At 39.3% G+C, this 25,489-nt stretch overlaps 2 protein-coding genes across 3 annotated transcripts; one reads left to right on the forward strand and one right to left on the reverse strand.

Annotated features, from left to right (window-relative positions):
• Nucleotides 1–2,036: 2,036 nt before the first annotated feature.
• Nucleotides 2,037–3,469, reverse strand: fkbp14 (FKBP prolyl isomerase 14). The gene is made up of 4 exons (XM_061915858.1): nt 3,102–3,469; nt 2,843–2,994; nt 2,647–2,774; nt 2,037–2,391 (listed from the first exon to the last, which is right to left on the reverse strand). The coding sequence occupies exons 1-4, from the start codon at nt 3,296–3,298 to the stop codon at nt 2,233–2,235; spliced, it is 636 nt and encodes a 211-aa protein (XP_061771842.1). The 5' UTR covers nt 3,299–3,469; the 3' UTR covers nt 2,037–2,232.
• A 104-nt stretch (nt 3,470–3,573) lies between these two features.
• Nucleotides 3,574–25,235, forward strand: plekha8 (pleckstrin homology domain containing, family A (phosphoinositide binding specific) member 8). Of its 2 annotated transcripts, none has more exons than XM_061915857.1 (13): nt 3,574–3,799; nt 4,149–4,265; nt 11,194–11,349; nt 11,425–11,546; nt 11,615–11,779; nt 11,844–11,884; nt 11,989–12,086; nt 14,516–14,786; nt 16,453–16,538; nt 19,846–19,904; nt 19,983–20,072; nt 21,782–21,843; nt 21,938–22,084. In XM_061915857.1, the coding sequence occupies exons 1-13, from the start codon at nt 3,760–3,762 to the stop codon at nt 21,945–21,947; spliced, it is 1,317 nt and encodes a 438-aa protein (XP_061771841.1). In that variant the 5' UTR covers nt 3,574–3,759; the 3' UTR covers nt 21,948–22,084. The 2 variants fall into 2 exon arrangements, with proteins under 2 accessions (XP_061771841.1, XP_061771840.1); XM_061915856.1 differs by having other exon boundaries at nt 3,577–3,799; nt 19,983–20,184; nt 21,938–25,235.
• The last annotated feature ends 254 nt before the right edge of the window (nt 25,236–25,489 follow it).

Genomic DNA, 25,489 nt, shown 5'->3' on the forward strand with positions numbered 1-25,489 from the left:
ATATTATATATGTATATATAATATATAATTATTACATCTGTTATATTCCATATTTTTGTTGTGTACTTTATACCTGCATTATCCTTTCTATCCTTTGTAACTGGGCTACTGTGTGGAACAATTTCCCTTGTGAATCAATAAAGTTTGTCGAAGTCTATTGATTAGTGAAGCTACGTTGCTTTCATTTGGAGAAAATAGGGCTTGGTTATTCAATAACCCAAAAACTAAAGTAGCACAAATGACCGTTTTTAACAGCACAAACTATTTTACCAAAAGAATCAGAACTTTACGCACCTTATAACTGTCAACGAAAAATTTGACGTAAAAACCACACATTGTTTTAAAATCAGGGCTGCTAAATGTAATCCATTGACTCATGTGATTAATTACAAAAAAATGTTGTACATTACAGTCATCTCTTGCCACATCACGCTTCAAACATTGCGGCCTCACTGCATCACATATTTTTTCATTTTTTGTAAAGCATATTTTACAAATTTTGGAGCCTTAATTGAGCATAAAAATGGCAAATCAACTTAAATTATCTATACTACAGTAGTATTATCCACTACAGGAGACCAAGCCAATCATAGCACTTTAAATGGGTTATACTTGTGTAGCGCTTTTCTACCTTCAAGGTACTCACAACGCTTTTGACACTATTTCCACATTCACGCACACATTCACACACTGATGGCGGGAGCTGCCATGCAAGACCCTAACCACAACCCATCAGGGGCAAGAGTGAAGTGTCTTGCTCAAGAACACAACGAGCGTGACTAGGTTAGTAGAAGGTGGGGATCGATAGGTTGCTGGCACGGCCACTCTCCCAACCGCGCCACGCCGTCCCCTTAGTTTAATATTGTGGCCACTGATTGGCACATCGTCAGGCAGCATTACTATACTGGAGTAAAAAAAAGTGTAACGGTTACAACTAGAAGGCTCCTATAATGTAAAGAGTTTTTTTATGTTCTTCTTTCTATGAAAATGTTTGTTTGTATTTATAATTAATGATTCCTACTTCGCGGAACTTATTTTATCGTGGTCATGTCCAGACCTAAATAACAGCGATCAACAAGGCATTACTGTAATTATGTATTTTTGCCGAAAAATAACGCAATTTTTTTGAGCGCACATGCTCCTTTACTGTGTATGAATACCTGAAAAGCTTTGCAGGTTGTTATGCGGTCAGTGATCAGGTCAATGCAGTGCAAAGATGAGTGAGGAAACTGACGGTTGTGCTTGCTGGTAAAATTCTAGGTTTTGAGCAAATAAAACAGGCATACATTTAAGCTAAAATTGTTGGAAAAAATATGTGTATGACATTCTGACAATAAAATTGCATTAACGTCAAAATATTGGGGTCTTTTTTTCTGTTCGTTTAAATCAGTGTATTCTAGCCATTGTTGGGCCGCCAAAAATATCTGTTCCTCAGCGGTACTACACTTTTCCTCCACTTGTGGCAGTAAAGAAAATATTAAACAAACAGAAGAAGTGTGGCGCTAAAGTCTTAGAAAAGTTTCTTAAGCACAAAAAATATGACTAAAATTGGTGAAGCCTCATTTTCTTCAATTGGTTTCAGTTTTATTGACAGCTTATTTAGGATACATATATATTGTTATTAGTTTGAATTGATTTATTTTAACACTGCATAATTGTATATAAGTTTATTTTTCATCAGTTTTTATGAGTCATTCATTTTGCAGTATATTCAATAACCATAGTATTTATTTTTGTAATCAGCCTGACAATAATTTTTGAGATTAACACATGCTTTTATATCAAATGACAAGGTTTATCCTGTTCAACTGTAAGTAGGTTAGATATAATTATTGAATATGATTAAAATCAAGAGTAAGATGACTAATTTAGTGTTACAATTTGAGTGGGCCCAGGCCTCTCTGTGGTGAAAAAGTTGGGCCCTGAGGTATAAAAAAAGGTTACGAACCCTCTGGTTTAAATCACGTAAGTAGGAAATTTACTGTGGGTAATCGTGAATAATTAGATTTTAACAAATGAATCCTTTGACAATACTATTTGAAATATATTTTTTTTACATTCCAAAAGGGAAAACAAGTAAAATTCCATTTTAAATACATCTGTCATGACATTTTCAGTGCATGTTGAACGTGCACATGAATACATTTCACTAAAACCAACGTAAAGCTTTCAAGTTAAATCAAGAGGTAAAATGAAAATACATGCAACTTATTCTGCCTGCATTTGCGTCATTTACAGTTCGTCGTGTTGATAAGTGAATTCTCTGGTGGAGATGAAACCGTCTCTGTCCTCGTCCTCATTTTTGAAGATGTCCTCTACCATCACTTCGTGGTGCGTGTCGTTCGGTGAGTAACCGTGCTTCTCAAACTCCTTCTTCAGGTACGCCTTCACCTGTGTGGTGCAGAAAAACCACAGTTATTTTACGTTACATACTATAACATTGGGGATCAGAGTCTGTAAGGGACCAGAGTTCTCCTGCAAAGAAATGACAACTGGTTGCTTGAGAGATGCTAGTCTGCTTCCGAACTACTATTGCTGTGCTCCTTGAGCAAGGCACCAAACTCCACCGGTCTCACCTAGTTGTGCGTGTCCTGCAACTTGGCAAATTGAATTTCTCCACGCTCAAAAAAGAAGAGTTTTCCACACCTCCTGTCTGGAGAGCTTCCAGTCATCGTTGAGATCCATCTCCCGGAAGGAATCGTGCGATCGTGGCCCATTGCGGATATCGATGAGCTCGATGTCAAATACGAGGGTGCTGCTCGGAGGGATCTTGCCTGCAAGCCAACAAATTGTGTTTAATGGTGACGTGCCCTCCATTTGTATCCTATTTTGCTGAAATAACCTTTCCCTTCCTTTCCATAGGCAAGAGCTGGAGGGATGGTCAGTTTACGCCGCTCTCCTGTGCACATGTTCTTCAAACCCTTATCCCAGCCCTTGAGAGCCTCTCGGATCCCCAAGGTAAACCACATTGGGTTTTTATCCCCTTCCGTGCGGCTGCAGAAAGGATCCATCAAAATAATGCACAAGTCAATGTAAGCATCACAGTTACCTCCATTAATGCTGCTACACAAAACAATACATTTTCAAAACACATGAATTACCTGGAGTGAAACATGGTGCCATTGCTCTCCAGGTATCCCTCATAATGGACAAGAAGCATGTCTCCATATTTTGTCTTGCGGTAACACATGAGAGGTTTATGCAGAACTTCTATTTTCACTTCAGGGTCAGGCAGCTTGGCTCCATGGGTTAGCATTGTTGCAAACGATAACATCGAACAAATAGAAAAACACATCATTTTGTCACTTAGAAAGCGTACTCACAACTGTTTGCGAAAGAGTCCCTTAAATTAAATGAATGAAGTAAATACAGTACTATAGTGGTGTTTAGGGTAACTACGTGGCACCAAACTTCATAAACACCCCACTGTTCAACATTTCCCCCTTCTCTCATTTCTATTGGGTCACTTGTCAATGTCCCACCCTGTATCTTAATACTCTTATACGATTGGTTTGCGTGTTTGTCAGTCATCTAAAGCCACGCCCACACACTGTAATTCCTTGGAGGATAAGAAAGTGTGAGCGTTTAGAGGCGCATTCTAGAAAATGTTTACGCACTTTCTCCAACGTAGACAGAATGCATATCCATGTACAATACTCTGAAAGTCTAACTCGCGGCGGCGGATGGAGTCGCTGCAGTCAGCTGCGCGTTTAATCTTATCATGGTAAACAAGTAATGAATGGCACACATATTTAAACAATGGAGGGGATTCTATTCAAGTGGACCAATTACATAAGCGGTGAGTTATCTCAAAGCGTGTTTTTTTTTGAGGGTGTACAGTTATGGCTTTGGTTGCGATGGGAGCTAGCTAGCATGACAACGTCAGTGGAGAGTTAGTGATAACATTAGGCTAGCGGGCAAGCTAACATAAGCTAATAGTCTCAGGTAGGCTCCGATTGAATTGATTTCTATATATAACGACTGAGTAAGCAATTTTTATTGATATTAGATACAGGCATTATTTTTCATGTATTGTCATTTTGGTGGAATTACTTGGCATGTGTTTCAAGGTCCCTTTTAACTTTTAAACGGTGTTGGCTTGAATGTGCCACAGAGGTGACTTTGTTTACATACACACATTCTTACAGGGTGGCAACCTCGCTGGTTTGTGCTGGATGGAGGAACTCTGTCCTACTACGACTCTCAAGAGGATGCTTGGAAAGGCTGCAAGGGGAGCCTTAAAATTTCTGTTTGTGAAATTCAAGGTTTGTGACCTGTGTTTCACTGTGCATCCATCCATCTCGGGCTGTGTGATAGCCATCCGTCCATTTTCTACCGCTTATACCCTTTTGTGGTCGCGGGGGGCGCTGGCGCCCCTCTCAGCTACAACCGGGCGCAAAGCGGGGAACACCCTGGACAAGTCGCCTCCTCATCGCCGTTCCAACACAGATAGACAGACAACATTCACACTCACATTCACACACTAGGACCAATTTAGTGTTGCCAATCAACCTATCCTGAGGTGCATGTCTTTGGAAGTGGGAGGAAGCCAGGGTACCCAGAGGGAACCTTCCCTCCCACGCATTCACGGGGAGAACAAGCAAACTGTGCGATATGGCCTTTTTTTAATATCTCGATATTTTTAGACCATATCGCGATACACGATAAATTCTCGATATTTTGCCTTGGCCTTGAATGAACACTTGATGCATATAATCACAGCAGTATGATGATTCTATGTGTCTACATTAAAACATTCTTCTTCATACTGCAATAATATATGCTACTTTTAAACTTTCATGCAGAGAAGGAAATCACAACTAAGTCAATTGACCAAAAGTGTATTTATTTAACATTTATTAAGCAGTGGCACAAACGTTCATGTCATTTCCAAAACAGAAAGTGCAAGATTGTCAGAGACATTTTAAGTGTCAAATTAAAAATGAGCTGCATAACAGGAAATCAAATAGTGTTCGTCCTCCGCTATGTGGTAGGTTACTACGGATATTAAATTCGGTTGTTGACTATTTTTTCATACGGTGTTGATCTGGAAATGGTTGCCTAGGCATATTGTTGGTGTGGCACCGAATGGAGATGTTGACATGCGGAGTTTCAAGCGCTCTTCATTGTCTAGCAGGTGACTTTTCAAATGATGCTACATATTAGCAGTACTGTTACTTTTGGTAGCAACGCTTTTGGCCCACACTTGACAAATTACGGTTGTTTGTTCAACATATTCCCACTTGAAGCAAAACCACCGCCAGACAATGGACCCCCTGCTGTTTTTCTTGGGAATTAATACTTCCTTCATTCGCACCTTCTTTCTCTCGTATTACCACTCGCACAGCTCTGCTAGCATCACAGCTAACGTTACCCATGCTGCTACCTCTCTGCTGCAGGAGGGCGTATACGTATGTGACGTATGACGTGACAGTATGTGACGTAAGTTTGCTGTCTGTGAGGAGAGACAGGAAAGAGCGAGAAGAGCCTGTAATGTAATGCCCGCCACTAAATGCAAATGCGTGAGAACGTATACACCAATATCACAATATAGTCATTTTCTATGGACCGAGCTCTGGAAAGCCGAACCCCATCGAATAAAGTTCTTGATCCAGGCGGTCTACGATGTGCTGCCAAGTCCATCCAACCTCTTCACCTGGGGAAAGGTGGAGACACCAGGGTGCCCCCTCTGCCAGAGGAGAGGAACCTTGGAGCACATCCTAAGCTGTTGTCCAAAAGCCCTAGGTGAAGGGCGGTACCGCTGGCGACATGACCAGGTCCTGAAGGCCATAGCTGATGCCATCTGCAGGGGAGTCAGTCACAGCAAGAGCCTCCGCCCAGTGAAGAGTACTGCTTTCATCAGAGCTGGGGAGAAGTCAACACCGGCTACCCGGAACACCTCGTCTGGTCTGTTGGCAGCAGCACGCGACTGGGAGCTGTCAGTTGATCTGGGAAAGCAGTTGAAGTTCCCTGACGTGGTTGCTAAAACAACACTAAGGCCAGATATTGTGCTCACCTCAGTGGCCTCCAAGCAGGTAATCCTCTTGGAGCTCACAGTGCCTTGGGAGGACCGTATGGAGGAGGCCAATGAGAGGAAGAGCGCAAAGTACTCTCAGCTTGTGGAGGAGTGTCGGAGCAATGGGTGGCGAGCGATGTGCCGGCCTGTTGAAGTGGGATGTCAAAGGTTTGTGGGCAAATCTCTCTGCAGGGCCTACAGAATGCTTGGCATCACAGGGGCCAGCCAGCAAAGGGCCATGAAGTTAGTCACAGATGCAGCAGAAGTGGCATCAAGGTGGCTGTGGATCAGGAGGGGAGAGGCGTGGCATGTAGGGCAGTAGCGCTACCTGGACACAGGCTGGGGCCTGATCAACCCTGGCTGGGTCGCCTAGGGGAGGGGGTCTGATTGTTGAAAGACCTGAAACCCCCTGTGATCCTAGGTTACATCACTGAGGATGTGTCCAGTTGCACCATTGGTGTATTTAAAAAGTATATTGCACGGAGACAAACTTGCGATATATCGTGTATATCGATATTCCACCGAGCCCTATATCCATCCATCCATCCATCCATCCATCCATCCATACATCGTTGTCCCTCTCGGGACAAAGATTGTAAATGGCTTGATAAGAGGATTCACTCCATTCATTTGATTCTCTTATGGAATAAAAGCTAAGGTGCTAAGAGCAATGCACAGAGTGAACCCTCTTGCACTCTGATTAGATAAAGAACAGACACAAAAAACAAATAAACACGGACATGGCAATATTGTATCTCAGCTGCATTCGGGCGTAAGGCGGGGTACACCCTGGACAAGTCGCCACCTCATCGCAGGGCCAACACAGATAGACAGACCAAATTCACACTCACATTCATGCGTGCATGTTTGTAAAATTTTAAGAAATAATTAATTTACATGAAACCGGTATTACCAGACAGGTCTTGTAAAGACAGTTCCAGTGACATTAGCATATTGTTTCCTGTGGTAAATGGTAAGTAAGTTGTGGATTTTTAAAACTGGTGAAAATACAATAGTTTTTGGTAAACGTCTTCAAAAAAGTCAATAGTACTCAAGATTTTAGATATGACCTTTTTTTAGAAATGTCAAAACTTTCTTAATACTTCCCCCATTTTCAAAGAGTTTATATCATTAGAAAGTTTCCTAAACCAACTGAAAAAATAGGTTTCATAGTTATAATGTATTTTTAATTACCACTCAGGCAAATCATATTGTTGATGTAGATGCTTATATTTGCTATAAAAAACAGCTTTACAAAACAAAACTGGGGGATATTTCCCTTGTTGCCCCATTTGACTTTATTAAAGGGCCAAGTGGTAAAAGATGGATGGATGGAAATACAGATAGAAAGAAGAAAATAAAAAGAAGACTGAGGGTGAAATTGGGGATACAAGAGCGTGACAATACAGAGAGAGACAACAAAAATGAAAAACAACAACAGATATACATCAGCAAATACGATATATACAAGTATGATACCAAAAATTTAAAGAAAAAACAGTTAGTGAAGTAGATAATAATACACAGAAACTACAATGAACATACTTGCACTACAATTGGAACAATAAAAATACCAATACAAATAACTATTGATAATGGATAATACAAACCCCGTTTCCATATGAGTTGGGAAATTGTGTTAGATGTAAATATAAACGGAATACAATAATTTGCAAATCATTTTCAATCCACATTCAGTTGAATATGCTACAAAGACAACATATTTGATTTTCAAACTGATAGACATTTTTTTGGGCAAAAAATCATTAACTTTAAAATTTGATGCTAGCAACACGTGACAAAGAAGTTGGGAAAGGTGGCAATAAATACTGATAAAGTTGAGGAATGCTCATCAAACACTTATTTGGAACATCTCACAGGTGTGCAGGGTAATTGGGAACAGGTGAGTGCCATGATTGGGTATAAAAACAGCTTCCCAAAAAATGCTTAGTCTTTCACAAAGGATGGGGCGAGGTCCACCCCTTTGTCCACAACTGCGTGAGCAAATAGTCAAACAGTTTAAGAACGACGTTTTTCAAAGTGCAATTGCAAGAAATTCAGGGATTTCAACATCCCTCCATCCATCCATCCATCCATCCATCTTCTTCCGCTTATCCGAGGTCGGGTCACGGGGGCAGCAGCCTAAGCAGGGAAGTCCAGACTTCCCTCTCCCCAGCCACTTCGTCCAGCTCTTCCCGGGGGATCCCGAGGCGTTTCCAGGCCAGCCGGGAGACATAGTCTTCCCAACGTGTCCTGGGTCTTCCCCGTGGCCTCCTACCGGTTGGAAGTGCCCTAAACACCTCCCTAGGGAGGCGTTCGGGTGGCATCCTGACCAGATGCTCGAACCACCTCATCTGGCTCCTCTCGATGTGGAGGAGCAGCGGCTTTACTTTGAGCTCCTCCCGGATGGCAGAGCTTCTTACCCTATCTCTAAGGGAGAGCCCCGCCAACAGGTGGAGGAAACTCATTTCGGCCGCTTGTACCCGTGATCTTGTCCTTTCGGTCATGACCCAAAGCTCATGACCATAGGTGAGGATGGGAACGTAGATCGACCGGTAAATTGAGAGCTTTGCCTTCCGACTCAGCTCCTTCTTCACTACAACAGATCGATACAGCGTCCGCATTACTGAAGACGCCGCTCCGATCCGCCTGTCGATCTCGCGAGCCACTCTTCCCTCACTCATGAACAAGACTCCGAGGTACTTGAACTCCTCCACTTGGGGCAGGGTCTCCTCCCCAACCCGGAGATGGCACTCCACCCTTTTCCGGGAGAGAACCATGGACTCGGACTTGGAGGTGCTGATTCTCATTCCGGTCGCTTCACACTCGGCTGCGAACCGATCCAGTGAGAGCTGAAGATCCCGGCCAGATGAAGCCATCAGGACCACATCATCTGCAAATAGCAGAGACCTAATCTTGCGGACACCAAACCGGAACTCCTCAACGCCCTGACTGCGCCTAGAAATTCTATCCATAAAAGTTATAAACAGAAACGGTGACAAAGGACAGCCTTGGCGCAGTCCAACCCTCACTGGAAACATGTCCGACTTACTGCCGCGAATGCGGACCAAGCTCTGACACTGATCATACAGGGAGCAGACCGCCACAATCAGACAGTCCGATAGCACATACTCTCTGAGCACTCCCCACAGGACTTCCCGAGGGACACGGTCGAATGCCTTCTCCAAGTCCACAAAACACATGTAGACTGGTTGGGCAAACTCCCATGCACCCTCAAGGACCCTGCCGAGAGTATAAAGCTGGTCCACAGTACCACGACCAGGACGAAAAGATTTCAACTTCTACGGTCCTTAATATCATCAAAAGGTTCAGAGAATCTGGAGAAATCACACCACGTAAGTGGCACGGCCGGAACCCAACATTGAATGACCATGACCTTCGATCCCTCAGACGGCACTGAATCAAAAACCGACATCAATCTCTAAAGGATATTACACATGGGCTCAGGCACACTTCAGGAAACCACTGTGACTAAATACAGTTTGTCGCTACATCTGTAAGTGCACGTTAAAGCTCTACTATGCAAAGCAAAAGCCATTTATCAACAACATCCAGAAACGCCGCGGGCTTTTCTGGGCCCGAGATCATCTAAGATGGACTGATGCAAAGTGGAAAAGTGTTCTGTGGTCTGACGAGTCCACGTTTCAAATTGTTTTTGGAAATATTCGACATCGTGTAATCTGGACCAAAGGGGAAGCGAACCATCTAGACTGTTATCGACGCAAAGTTCAAAAGCCAGCAACTGTGATGGTGTGGGGGTGCATTAGTGCCCGAGGCATGGGTAATTTACACATCTGTGAAGGCACCATTAATACTGAAAGGTACATTCAGGTTTTGGAACAACATATGCTGCCATCTAAGCGCCGTCTTTTTCAACGCCCCTCCTTATTTCAGCAAGACAATGCCAGGCCACATTCAGCTCGTGTTACAACAGCGTGGCTTTGTAAAAAAAGAGTGCGTGTACTTTCCTGGCCTGCCTGCAGTCCAGACTTGTCTCCCATCGAAAATGTGTGGCACATTATGAAGCGTAAAATATGACAGCGGAGACCCTGGACTGTTGAACGACGGAAGCTGAACATAAAACAAGAATGGGAAAGAATTCCACTTTCAAAGCTTCAACAATTAGTTTCCTCAGTTCCCAAACGTTTATTGAGTGTTGTTAAAAGAAAAGGTGATGTAACACAGTGGTGAACATGTCCTTTCCCAACTACTTTGGCACGTGTTGCAGCCATGAAATTCTAAGTTAATTATTATTTGCAAAAAAAATGAATAAAGTTTATGACTTTGAATATCAAATATCTTGTCTTTGTAGTGCATTCATTGAATATGGGTTGAAAAGGATTTGCAAATTATTGTATTCCGTTTATATTTACATCCAACACAATTTCCTAACTCGTGTGGAAACGGGGTTAGTAATATTTACCTCTATTATCAACATTACACATGCAACAACACGTAAATGTGATGAACCCTGGAAATGCAAAAGAAGACAGATAAAGATGGGGGGAAAAGAAAGATGAACAAATTATATAAACCTTTTACATTGTTATGGTAAAAATAGGCTAAGCTTTAGCAGAGTGACGTGTTACAACCCGCGTCCCCCTTGGAGGGGGGGGGGACTACGTTTAGTGATGGAAATTTTGAGTAAACATAGCTGGTTGGACTCGACTTGTGAGTTACATCATAGGGCAATCGGGGGGTCCAACAAATCAGTTTACGAATCGATAAATTTCAAAGGTATTTGGCAAACTAATGTATAACTTAGATAATAATAATAGTGATTCCGATGGACATTTTACTAACCGCAGAGTTTTTGCGGGGTGTAAATCAGCAAAATTATACCGTGATAATTTGTTCAATCTGAGAATATCAATATTCTAGATCAACTAGGATATGTGTTGTACATTATCAGTATTGGGTGTATAGTGGTGATGGAAACAACACGAATAGGGGCGTTGCGGTTGATTCTTAGATTGCACGATCAAGCATTAAATGGGCTGAGTGGCTACTGCAGATATCAAGCCAGCGGCGAATACACACACATACGTAGCATGTCTATGGATGCTCTCATTCATCCAGGCTGTTGTATTCTCAGTTCATTCAATAGATCGCACCTTGCATGTGTGCAATATTTAGATTGTGCGTCTGTTTGGCAGTTCACTCAACTGACTCCACACGGCTTGACCTGACCATACCTGGAGAGCAGCACTTCTACCTAAGAGCCATCAATGCGGCAGAGAGGCAAAAATGGCTGGTAGCTCTGGGAACAGCAAAAGCTTGTTTGACTGACAACAGAACAAAGAGAGAGAAGGGTAAACCGTTGTGATGATATCAAAACCCTCCATTACTCATGTTTACAGTAACACCTTATGTACTATACTTTTTAGAACTCCAGGAGAACACAGAAGCGCTAAAGACAAAGATGTCAGAGCTCCGATTGTACTGTGACCTTCTTCTGCAACAAGTCAATAAAATAAAGGACGGTGATGAGCTCGGCGACGCAGCAGACGTAAACATTGACTTTGGGTGACTTCTTAAAATGTGAGCACATGGTTATGCATTCTTTGTCTCTTTTAGACATCATCAGGTGCAGACACAGGAGACCTGGTGAAGTCGACGTGTACCACTTTCCTCATGACACTGGAAGAGTGCATGCTGATTGCACATCGTACTTTCGCAACAGATATGTCCAAACTGAGCCCACCGGCGTCTCCTCCAGTCGCTGCCATTAAACCCCAAAAGGTTTGTTCTTGCAGTCCGACGTAATCGAACATAGAAGTGTGTAACACCGGTATGTCTTTTACAGATGAGACCTGTCAATCATTTAAATCAGCACCTTGGAGATAAGTAAGTCCCTTTATTGTCATGAATTACTTCTTGGTTGCATCTAAATCGAATGTTTTAAAGAAAAATTTCTATGGATGCACTGTAAATATATTTATTATTTGAAGGTGGGGAGATTTATCTGTAACAGACACCCTCAGCTTTGAGTCTGGTGCAGAAGGACCAGAAGAACCAGACAGACCAGTGAACCATTCCTCCCCTTCACGTAGGTCGACTTTTTTTGTTGCCTTTCATTTCTGTGTTGTGCATGCATCAAGGGAGGGGATGAGGGGTGATGCAATTTGGAATTATAGTCGAACCGCTCAAGTCATATACAATATGAAATTCAACCTAGATATTTTCCTGAAAAATCTAGTAGAAAAAATATCCAAACCACGGCCATGCAGGATTAACGTTGCAATCTGCACATCTTTTTAGCAACACTTTTTCTAAAACAAAAAACAGGCTAAACAAGAAAATGTTAAGAGACGCACGCACGTTGTCTTCATTGTCAACACTTGTTATCAAAGTGGAAGTTGTGTTGTTTTTACCTTTTAATAGTGATTAACTTTTGTTTACATTTATATAACAATAGATCGATTAAAATGTCTGCGATTGGCTGGCGACCATTTTAAGGTGCACCCCTGGGTTGCTATAACGTCCCACAAATTATTGCCGAAAAACAATATTAATGTCAGCATTATTTTAAGACCAAATTAAGCACTATTGTAATAATGCTAATAATGAAAATACTACTGTTGATAATAATTATAATAATACAGTTATCCATTTTAACATGCAATGCACTTATGGTGCGTGGCGAAGTTGGTAGAGTGGCTGTGCCAGTAATCTGAGGGTTACTGGTTCAATCCCCACCTTCTACCATCCTAGTCACGTCCATTGTGTCCTTGGGCAAGACATTCACCCTTAAAAAGGGGTAGAAAAGCGCTATGAAAGTACAACCCATTTACCATTTATGTCATTAATATTTTAAACCATTTTAATTGCTATAACTTTCCAACAAATTTGGCACACTAGCTCGTTTCTCCGTACTGATGGGCTCCACTTGCTCATTTGCTTTGAAGCCAAATATTTTCCCACACAGGACATTTGGCTTTGCAATCAAATGTTCGTTACTTTGCTGTACGTCTCGAGAGAGAGAGTAGCAACTTGCGATGCTCTGACTGTACATCCTAGTGGACCCGCTTTTTCCCACAAAGACAAAGATTGTAGATGACTTGATACGAGGATTCACTCCATTCATTTGATTCTCCACTATGGTGCTGAGAGTGATGCGCAGAGTGAACCCTCTTGCACCCTGATTGGACAAAGAACAGACACAGAAAACAAATACACACGAGCGTGGCAATATTGTCAAGTTTATTTTCATCCGTTTTATTAATTTATTGATCAGCCCATGCTTCGACCCCAGCTAACCTGTTACCCTAATAAGGATAAGTGATATACAAGACGGATGGTAAAATGTTACATATATTATTGCCCATAAAGTTTTCTTCAATGGCGACAGTTTGACCCTGTTACATATTTCTACATTATTTGCAATATTTCTCACCAGATAGATAAATCCTAGGGAGGTTGATCGAGGTCTCAAACTTGATTTTTTACTTTAGCGGTTCCACTGTGCTGTAGTAGAAATCTGTCATTACTACTTAAATATAAGATATTTATCATACTTGAAAACACTGCGGTATGAAATACAACGGTATCTTGGTTTTTGTTACAAATCTGCCAACAAGCAAAAAATGTACAAATCCAAATAATCCATTCCAAAAACCCAATATTATGAAAGAATACTGCAGTTAGTTGATAACATTCTCTTATTTGGAAAACAAAACTGTCGTCTCAGGACAACAGTCCTCTTCCAAACCGCAACAAGATACACACTCAGCCTGTCGCGTTCACACACACACTCATACTAAGTCCTATTAAAGACTCTTGTTACCAGAAAACAATAGTGTTTCTCACCTTATTTATCAAAGTAATGGCACATGCAACTTTGTTTGGCCCCATGGTGGATTATTTTGCAGTCATGCTCAATAAAAAAAAGCACACTGAGTTGTGAACGTTGTTGATAAAAACCAAGGTTTGACTGTACAGTTTTATTGCTGTATCAGATAAGATGAACAACACGTAGATTGTATTCTGTATTAAAAAAAAGTCTGCTTTAAACTGAAAAGAAAGAACTGTAATGTAGAAAATCCATTTTGAGTGTGACATAACAATACAATTGTAATTTCTGGTTAATTTTTGCAAATACTTGTTGCTGTCACTTATTAGTCAACGGATGAAAAAATGGACTTATCACTGTGGCTGTAGTCAACCTCTTGATGTAGTTGTATATCAACTCCACAGGAAGGCAGCAGCTGCATTGATGTAACATGAGTGGTCAGCATCCAGCAGCTTTGTGTACTGCTTAATGTGCTTTAAAATGTGTAACATAGTTTAGTTTCCATGACAGGACCAAAAGAGAAAATTGTAAGAATGGCCCTGATTTAAAAATGTATAATTGTAATATTATTACATACATCTTTTTGCAAGGCACCAAAGTGAAGTTTAGTCATTTTAACTTATTACCAACATCTCAGTCTGTTACCTAGTGTTTCTGTCCTAACAAGTGTCATGCTGACCACACAGAACTTTTTACCGCCAATGGCTCCATCCGGCAGGAGCAGGTTGCATCCCAGAATACCTCTCAGGCCGAAAGCTCCCACACGGCAACAGAAGATGGAGATGGGGAACAAGAAGGAGAGCAAATGAAGCTCGAAAGGGACCAAAGCTCCGACGACGCCGTGCCGTCTCAACAGGAAGCAGTATCTGATGGAGACAAGAGTAAGATTTTGAAGGACCCCACAGAGCCTGGAGACGACGAGTCGGTGGAGACATTTTTCAGCACAATGGGTCACAGGTATGACACTTGTTCTCTGGAAGGACACTTCCTTTAGGAGCACCTAAATGCAACATGCCAGCACACTTTACTGACTTAGTGACATTATAGCACAGCACAAATGATAATGTTAAGTGTTTTATAAAAATGTGCTCTCTCTTAATCACATGATAAAGCGAAGCTCTCGTCTAATGTTTTGGTTTGTATCACAGATTTATATCCTCACTGTCTCTCTTAATGATAGTGTTAGCGTGTATACAGTATGGAGAGTGCTACAGTTAAACTCGCTTATGTCCCAATTCACCGCATTGTTATTAGGAGTGTCCCGATTCGATAATAATATCGGATATTGGTCTGATATCAGCAAAAACAGTTATCGTATTATATGAGCTTGCATCTAAAATCTCTGATATTAGATAGATAGTACTTTATTGATTTCTTCAGGAGAGTTCCCTCAGGAAAGTTAAAATTAGCACAAGTAGTCCTGCAGCATGTAGTGAAGTAATTTACAAAAGGTAAACATGGTTGGCTACAGGCTGCTAACAGATACGCAACAACTAAGCTAACAATAGCACATAAGCTGGACATATGTAATGAGTGTCTTTGATTGAACAAATATTGCAGCCAAAACAGGACATTTTTCAATACAAACAAGTATTACATAATTATGGTTGCATATTACTTACATATAAAAAATCTCCAAGGTATAAGTATTCCGTGACAAAAGTGTCTGCATCATTCAACTTACTGTGTGTACTTTTGTGGCTACTTGGTGAAAAAAACAATTACCACTCCACATCAACTTAAGGACATCATAAGTTCATTCCAGATGGTTGATAATGAATAGGTTTGTGTTTTTCATTCCTTTTCTAACTTTCCACACTACACAATGATAAATGGATGTTTGAGTTGCACTGATATTGTACTGTATCAATATCACTATTGGCCAATACTCATTGCTCCAATATCAGTATAGTATCGGAATATAAAAAGTTGTATTGGGACACCCAGATGACGCACATTTTTAGTTGTTTCTTTGAAATGTGTTTGTTAAAATCTGTTTAATATTTTAACCTCATCGTTATTGCTAAGCAAAGTTAAATGTCAACTTTATAATTACACAGCAAGAAAATGTCCACATGGGACTTTCTGTTCAGTGCTAAATACTGTATGCTTTAAAATAAAAGCATGGCAGTATTAACCTGGATTTTACCACATCAACGAACAAAATGCACACATTTTTGATTAGTATTTTGAGCGTGTTTGTAGTAGTAACTGCAAGAAACATTTGCACGTCATTGTATCCAAGACTTACAGTCAAATTACTGCAACAGCTCTTTTAGATAAGAGTATGAAATACCATTTGGTATTTTCCATCATTAAAAATTTATGATATTTTTCTGGCCAGATTCACAAGTAGAGGGGCAAGCAATAGCTATTTTTTGGTATGTTAAATGGCTTCCACTCTAGTAGTTGTATTAATGGAAGGTTTTGTGAACCTCCAAGTTTAATGTGCATTATGTTGTGTAGACAATCCTCTCTCACCTTGCTTCATGCATGCCGTGTTTCTCTCTTTGCTTTTGCTCTGTGTATTGTTTTTCTTTTCCCCCTTTTGCTCAAATAAAGTTGAGAGCTGAGTCTAATATTGTCCTGTTTGAATCTGTTTCTCCTCCCCTTGTTTTTGTAGATTTAGTGACTTAAAGCTGGATGACGACAATGGTATCCCCACACAAGCGTTTTTGGACTCATGCTATGCAATAGTGCCGGTATTAGGTAGGCCAGTCATGTCTTAATGTTCTCATGTCTTTACACTATATCATCAGGAAACATTTCTCTCATGCTATTGCTCATCTTTCTGTGCCTCAGTGCTTTCTATCTGGGCTTCATGTCATTCTTTTTAGGATATTCTTTCGTACTTATTTTCATCGTGAAAATAATAAGGTTTTGGAATGTGAGTGTACTCCTTAGACACTTCATTATGTACACTTGTATACTCTATTCCAGAGTGCCCAAATTGCGCGCAAGGACTTTTTGCGGGTTGCAGCAATTTGTTAACGGCCCGCCGTATATCTTCAAGATACTATTATAAAAAACTCAAAGTGGAATAAATAAGCGATTAGGTGTAAAGTAACAGGAAAAAGTTAAATGTTGACACTAAAAACTGTGAATGCAGGATGGATTTTTTTTCAAGCTGATACAGATAACTTTCTGCTTCTGAGATACCGATTAACAAATTATGTATATGTTTTATTCTATTGATAAAAGTGAAAAGCTCTTGTAATCCACCTAGAGCACAGTACGGGTAATTTTGCATCATTGGAGCTGTTTTTCCCTTTTAAAAAATATATGTGTAATATTGCAAAATCAAATATATCAAAAATAGTCCTCGCATCCTTTGATTTTTCAATGTGTGGACATCAGTGGAAAAACTTTGGACACCCCTGCTTGTTTGTAATTCAAGTGTCACTTTACAACAGGGGTCTCCAACCAGCTAAAAATAGCTCGCCAACTGATTTTGAGTGGCTCACCAAAGGTTCAACAAATACTGTATTTGCTTAAACCCAGTATTTTCATCTTTCAGACATACTTAACAACAAATGACCACAAAATAGCATCAACACAATGACTGTTTTGTTTGAATGGAAATGTTCTCCTTAAATGAACTCACTTTAAATGTTGCCAGTCATATATAACACAAATCTTTACTATTTGCGAAAGGAGCTCTAATAGTAAAAACAAAAATTCTACATTAGAAAGAAATGCATACTGGAATGTAAGATGCAAAGGAACAAAATGTGCATTGTGTATACTAACATTTCGTCAATGTCCTGGAAAAAATAAGTTATGCAGATAAATGTAAATTTTCATTTAGTATAAGTAGCTCTCTGAAGCTCTCCAAAGAAAAAAAATTGTTAGCTCCTGCTTTGCAGCAATCCCTGCAAAGGGTTAAAAAAATCCTTCAAAATTCATATGATTTGTTTTTAGTTTTACTCTATAAATAAAAAAATACATAGTATAGTGTCATTCCGTATTTGGTTACACATCTCTTTTTTCTTTCAAAGCATCATCTTGCTGGAAAATATTGCATGAATTGACTTTTGAGACAGTGTCCTCTGGTGGACGCAAAGCTACGACACTACTTCACTTGTATAGAGTATATTACCAACAAACCAATTTCTATATAAGGTGTACCATATATAACGGTGATTATTAATAAATAATTATTCAAATATTATCCAATAATTAAAAATAAATAATGTTTTTTTGCAGCTTAAAGCAGAGAAAGGAAATGTAGACAAGCAAATAGGCGGTGTTCTACTGTGCTCAACTTAAAAAGGTACTCTTAACAGTTATGTCTATTGTCTATGATTGCGGTTGTAGTTGTAATGCATCATACATGATGTAGCCGCAAAATATGAAATGCACTTCCAGGCATGTTTTTTTTTTATTTATTTTTTTTTTAATCCGTAGCTACCACTATTTAAAGTAATGATGGGCAAGTGTTGTAAAATGTTTCCACAAAAGACTGTTAATCCGTTTAATGCAACATTCTGGAAGTTTGTTAACAACCACTAACTCTGCCGATTTGTTCACAGATTAGTTTTTTATTTGTGATATTTACCATCCACCGCACTAATGTGTTGAGCAAGGCTACAAGTAAAAAAACTGTCCAAAAAATATATTTATCTGCTCCAAGTACACTTGAGATTGGAATTCTATTATCATTTCATGAATTATTCTGCAATAATCATGAACACAAATATCTTGTGGCACCTTCTGCAAATATCATAAATTTTTTAACATAAAGACGGCGAGTTTAGACTAAATTGAACCTGCACGTTCGATTACAACATTGGACTATTGCATACGAAAGATACATTAGGCCAATTTGAGCTGGTAAAAATAGTACAATTATGTACAAAGCAAAAAAATAAAAGATGTAACATTACAAAAAGTTATGTCATGAGAATAAAATCTGAAAATAGGACTTATTCCCCAAAAAATTGCACTATCACAATGTTATAAGAGTAGTTGTGTGTGTGTGTGTGTGTGTGTGTATGTGTGTCCGTGTCTGTGTGTGTGTGTGTGTGTGTGTGTGTGTGTGTGTGTGTGTGTGTGTGTGCGCGCGTATGTGTTTGGATTATCCAAATATGGAAAAAGATGCAGTGTTACAAGAAAATTAATTGAAAAATGACTAATAATAATTTTAGAAGATTGAAGTCATATAAATACAAATAAAATGTGTAACACTACATTGTTAATGTCACCACAATAAAATGTATAATTTTGCCAGAAACCAAGTCTCACTATTCTGAGGTTAAAGTGATTTTTTTTGAGGAAATTAATGTATGTGAAATGATAGATGTACTGTACATATAGATGGTTTTAAGTAATCCCTTCTTTATTATTAAAGTCTGATGAATTTTTGAATATGAAAACTTGACAAGATTTTCACAAGAAATGTATGACAAATATAGCATTAAACCACTGCCTCAGTACTTTTTGAAAAATGATAGCCAAAAGAAGTGTTTTTACAAAATGGATTTTTAAAAACAGGCAGCATTGGGAATAATTTTTATATTTATTTTGTAGGGGTAAAGACCTATCTCATGGTCACTGCTCGTCGTCCGTCAACAAATCCAAGTTAGAACACCGTATTGTCCAATATTCACCCAATTATATCCAGATCGTTGTAATATTACAAAAAAAGTGGACATGTGATTACAATAAAGTCAGATTTGAATTAAAAATACACAAAACATTAGACAATTAATGTTACTGTGATAAAGTTATAATATTGCAAGACAGATGTGATGTGAAAATGAAGTTATAGTTTTGGGTAAAATGTAAGAGAAAAATCTATGAAGTGAATTACGATTTGAACTGGTGTTTTTCAGCTTTTTAGGCAATAATACAACTTAAGAATTGAGTGTTCTTTTTTCTTAATTTTCAACTTCTAACTTAACTTTTTTTTCCCAAAGAGTCATATCACTTCACATAGTTGTAGGACTCTTTTATTTATTATTTTCGACGGTATTGTTCATATTGACGAGAAATTATGATTTATTTCCACCTGCAGACAAGCTGGGCCCGACTGTATTTGCTCCGGTCAAAATGGACTTTGTGGGAAACATCAAAGTGAGTGAATATGTGAAAAGATTGGTAATATTTGTTTTTTCCCAAACAATTGAAATATTATTCCTGTTGGTGGTGTAGAAAATTCAGCAGAAGCAGATGTCGAACCCCGACAGCTTCTCCACGCTGCAGGGCATCGTACTGCATGAGGTGCACGCCGAGGTGGCTCAGGTACGCAACTCGGCTACCGAGGCTCTGCTGTGGCTCAGACGTGGCCTCAAATTCCTGAAGGAGTTCTTGTCTGAGATCAATGCTGGACAACAAGACATCCACGGAGCCCTCAGTCAGTATGAGCATTACTTTCCAAACGAAGTTGATGATTTTTTAAATTACAAACCCCGTTTCCATATGAGTTGGGAAATTGTGTTATATGGAAATATAAACGGAATACAATGATTTGCAAATCCTTTTCAACCCATATTCAGTTGAATGCACTACAAAGACAAGATATTTGACGTTGAAACTCATAAACTTTAATTTTTTTGCAAATAATAATTAACTTAGAATTTCATGGCTGCAACATGTGCCAAAGTAGTTGGGAAAGGGCATGTTCACCACTGTGTTACATCACCTTGTCTTTTAACAACACTCAATAAATGTTTGGGAACTGAGGAAACTAATTGTTGAAGCTTTGAAAGTGGAATTCTTTCCCATTCTTGTTTTATGTAGAGCTTCAGTCGTTCAACAGTCCGGGGTCTCCGCTGTCGTATTTTACGCTTCATAATGCGCCACACATTTTAGATGGGAGACAGGTCTGGACTGCAGGCGGGCCAGGAAAGTACCCACACTTTTTTTACAAAGCCACGCTCTTGTAACACTTGTCTTGCTGAAATAAGCAGGGGCGTCCATGATAACGTTGCTTGGACGACAACATATGTTGCTCCAAAACCTGTATGGACCTTTCAGCATTAATGGTGCCTTCACAGATGTATAAGTTACCCATGCCTTGGGCACTAATACACCCCCATACCATCACAGATGCTGGCTTTTGTAGTTGACTGGTTATTTTCCTCTTTGTTCTGGAGGACACCACGTCCTCTGTTTCCAAATATAATTTGAAATGTGGACTCGTCTGATCACAGAACACCTTTTCACTTTGCATCAGTCTGTCTTAGGTGAGTTCGGGCCCAGCCAAGCCGAAAGCGTTTCAGGATATTGTTGATGAATGGGTTTGGCTTTGCATAGTAGAGTTTTAACTTGCACTTACAGATGTAGCGACCAACTGTAGTTACTGGCAGTGGTTTTATGAAGTGTTCCTGAGCCCATGTGGCGATATCCTTTACACACCGATGTCGGTTTTTGATGCAGTACTGCCTGAGAGATTAAAAGTCCGTAATATCATCGCTTACCTGCAGTGATTTCTCCAGATTCTCTGAACTTTTTGATGATTTTACGGACCGTAGATGGTAAAATCCCTAAATTCCTTGCAACAGCTCATTGAGAAATGTTGTTCTAAAACTGTTCGACAATTTGATTACAAATTGGTGACCCTCATCCCATCCTTGTTTGTGAATTACTTAGAATTTCATGGAAGCTGCTTTTATACCCAATCATGGCACCCAACTGTTCCCAATTAGCCTGCACACCTGTGGGATGTTCAATATAAGTGTTTGATGAGCATTCCTCAACTTTATCAGTATTTATTGCCACCTTTCCCAACTTCTTTGTCACGTGTTGCTGTCATCAAATTCTAAAGTTAATGATTATTTGAAAACAAAAAAATGTTTATCACTTTGAACATCAAATATGTTGTCTTTGTAGCATATTCAACTGAATATGGTTTGAACATGATTTACAAATCATTGTATTCCGTTTATGTTTACATCTAACACAATTTCCCGACTCATATGGAAACGGGGTTTGTATCTTTTCTCTCTCAGATCAAGCGTATGGGAAAACTCTTCGGCAATATCATGGATGGGTTGTTCGTGGCGTGTTTGCGGTATGTTCCACCTACTTCCAATCCCCTTCCACAAGCCCACCAAAATCCTCCAGGACTTTTGTCTGACGTTCCTGTCCTCTTTTTGTCTCCTCAGTTGGCACTAAGAGCCGCTCCGTCCTACCAGAGCTTCACTGCTGCTTTAGTGTCGACAGAAGGCGACGAGCTGAAGAGCAGCTTCATCAGCGGCGTGCACAGAGACCTCGACATCTACCTGCCCGCCATGGAGAGACAGCTGGCCATCTTGGACGCCCTCTATGACGAACACAACCTGGAGTCTGACGAGGTAGTGTGAACTTTTTAACACTAGATCTGCACTAGGAAGGATGAAGGAACACGCTGATTGTAACACGACTACTAAAGTGTGTTCGAAACTCTGCAAAGGTTCTAAGACAGAACAAAGTGTACTTTCTAGACTGACATCTAACATTGCAAATGTTAACGTGTCATCTGTACATGTACTGTATATGTACAGAAGAGCTTCTCACTTCGATGTGTTCATGAGGCAGAATGTCCATCAAAAAGAACCTTTTAATGCCATTATTTCCACTTGTATTCTTACAACTAACCTGCTCATCTTGCACTTCATATTCTGTTAAGAACTACAGTGTGTATATTTTAAAGACTTAAGCGTTAAATATCATACTCATTTGTTACGTGTAACAAAAAACGGCAGCTTCCCAAAAACCTTTTCTTGTTTTACTTTTGTTGATTTGCACACAAAACAATGTGTCTTTGGAGGTCAGCCACAAATACATTTGGCGTTACTTGTTAGGTGGCGCTTTTCATGGTAAACTCTGCTTTTTGATACAGCATATAGGACTCGAAAGGGCACGTGATTTGGCAATGCATTGTGGGGCCGTGGTTGCTATCTATGTTGGCTAAAGATTTTGTTTACATGGCTGCACAAGAGAGCAACAAACTGGATTAAAATACAAAAGAAAAAAATCAAGGGACCGTACACAGACAAAATGGATCCTGTTCCAAAGTCTCTCTACCTCGAAAGAATAAGTAAAATTGGTGAAATTGCTTGATGGGACGAGCCTGTCCAAAGGACGAGATTTTTTTCATAAGCATGTTTCCATGGAAAAAAACCTGCTTCATTTTTGTCCTTACTAATGACTAGGGATGTAACGATAAACTGTATTATTGATAACCGTGGTAAAACTCCCCGTTGTTACTATTACCGTTTTAAATTAAAATAATGGAAAAACCCTTAGTGATAACTGCACTTAGTTAAACTCAAGGACTGAGTGGCGCTGGCTCGCTATCTTAAATGATGACATGAACATAAGAAACATTAACATCTTTCCCCATCAAAAAAGGACATACTCCAATCTAAATGTATACAAACACATTACTGTCTGAGCAACTCAGATTTTAATTTGTGTTCATTAAACTTACAAGCTGTGCTCTCTTAGAACAGATTGATCGTTCAATCCAAGACAAAGGTGTTTTTATGGTGCATTCAAGGACCCCTGAACAGACTAGGACGGCACAACGCCAGCCAGAAATAATACATAGTAATAGATTATATTTGTAATGCAGATTTCATTTAAATAAATCATAAAGTGCGGAAGTACAAACTTTAAAAATGTAAAACTATAAATGTTAAGCCATTAAAAAGGATCAAATACTAAGTCTAAAACAATATCAGTGAGGCATAAGAAACAAAAAACATGTAAAATAGTGGCTTTTCTAATTGTGTGTCTATTTATTTTAGTTTATTTTAATCACAGAACAGATTTATCAGTATATGTAATATAGTTTATTTTTAGTTATTTAAATAAATTGCTCTAAATATTTCAGTGTATGTATAAATACTTTTTAGCACATTCAACAATACCACATTAATAATAATAATAATAATCGTGATATGACATTTTCATATTGTTACATCCCTACCCATGACTAAAAGTAAACAGACAACACGCTTTTTTCTAAAATGGTGTACATTGTTTGTAGCCCCCAGCTAGCTGGGCTAATGCTAACAGCCTAGTAAATGCTACGTGTGAAACAAAATATCACAGGCTTTGATTCAAACTTAACTAAAAATTCCGTGAACACACCAGGAGTGGCGTTAAAAGTAATGTTTGGTCGTCTCTTTGTTAGCTCATTAATCCAGAGTTTCTTGGCTTTGCCTTCACTATTACTAGTTCTGTCCTAAAGGTTGAAGGTGAGATATATTCTGCATGCTTTGACGGGGAATAAGTAGTGCCATTTGTCTCTCGACCCGACTGGTCGAGACAGACGACCACCCCACCGAGCCTAGGTTCTGTCCAAGGTTGCTTACTATAGGGGCGTTTTCTCTTTGCCTCTTTTGCCAAATGCTTGCTCATGTGGGGTTCGGTTGTTTTTTTCTTTCTGTCTTTTTTTTTTCTGTTTGGAATGTTGCTTATGGCAAATGGTTGGGACCAGACAAGCCTTGCTTCTTCCCACTCCCTTTGGACTGTTGGTCACTTGAGTAAAAGTGTGTCTAGCAAGATTTTAAAATGTTCCAAATACAAAAAAAATTCTAGATTGAATTGACTTTAATCTGGTGGACAAATATACCGGTAAACGTTTAAAATTGACAGCCAGTAGTCTAACTTGAAATTTGAATATAAAGGACTGACTGAATCTGTATTAAGTTATAATGTGGTATCAAAACCAGTGTTTTTAATTTCCTTTTTTTTTTAAGTCACATGGAACAAAGTTTTCATTTTTTATTTAGCGTTACTATTTGAAGCCAATTTAAGGAACACAGAAAGACATTCTAAAATTGTATTAATTAATCTGCCTATTTTTAAACAATAGCCAAAACGAATCAACTGAACATGTATTTTTCGGAACTCTTGAATGCGACCCAAAAGTCGCAACAACACTTCAGGGTTTCAATATTCCTGTAGAATACAAGCCATTTTTATTTTTTAATGTTTTAACTTATAAAGTGTACCCTCGCTTGTCTTCTTGTCTACTTCATAGTTTCACTGGCAGCATTATTATCAAGGTTGCCATTGTAAACCACCTTTAACTAATTAACGTTTGCGTTTTTTTCCACTGTCAAACAATTTGTGTGGTTTGGGACTGACCAAAATAAATGAAACAAAAGTGGTGCCAAATCAACATCTCCTTTAGCGAGACAGAGCTTCCTGTCACTCAAACACACCAGTCACCCACTGGAAACGGAATTATGATGCAAGCTTTATTAGGAAGATCAATATGAATCAGTCAAAATGTTATTTTTTTAAAGAGCAAACAGTCAAACATTGTTTTCAGAATTGCATTTTTGCTCATCCTTGAAGAATGCATTTGGTAAGGCCTTGCACAATGAAGTGGAAAATACTCACATTTGATTGTTTTCTATAATTGTATCATGATAATGATTTGTACTAAATAAATGACTTTGAGTTGTCCTTGTGTGCCATTTCTTTGAAACTTTTAGATGTATCAAAAGGACATTACTGTACACTGTGTGCAATGCATCTTTACATCTAGTAGGAATAGTAATAATAATAATACATGTGGAGTTACATTCATTGCAACACTGGCCAATTGCTCATCGTCCAGCTGCATCAGCGTCTCCTGAGGGTCCCTTGAAGACACTGACAACATAACTGTCATGTCTGACAAAATAAGTGTCATCCGTTTCTTCTTTCCATCAACGCAG

The sequence above is a fragment of the Nerophis ophidion genome, linkage group LG11, assembly GCF_033978795.1.
Source record: "Nerophis ophidion isolate RoL-2023_Sa linkage group LG11, RoL_Noph_v1.0, whole genome shotgun sequence".
NCBI lineage: Eukaryota > Metazoa > Chordata > Actinopteri > Syngnathiformes > Syngnathidae > Nerophis > Nerophis ophidion.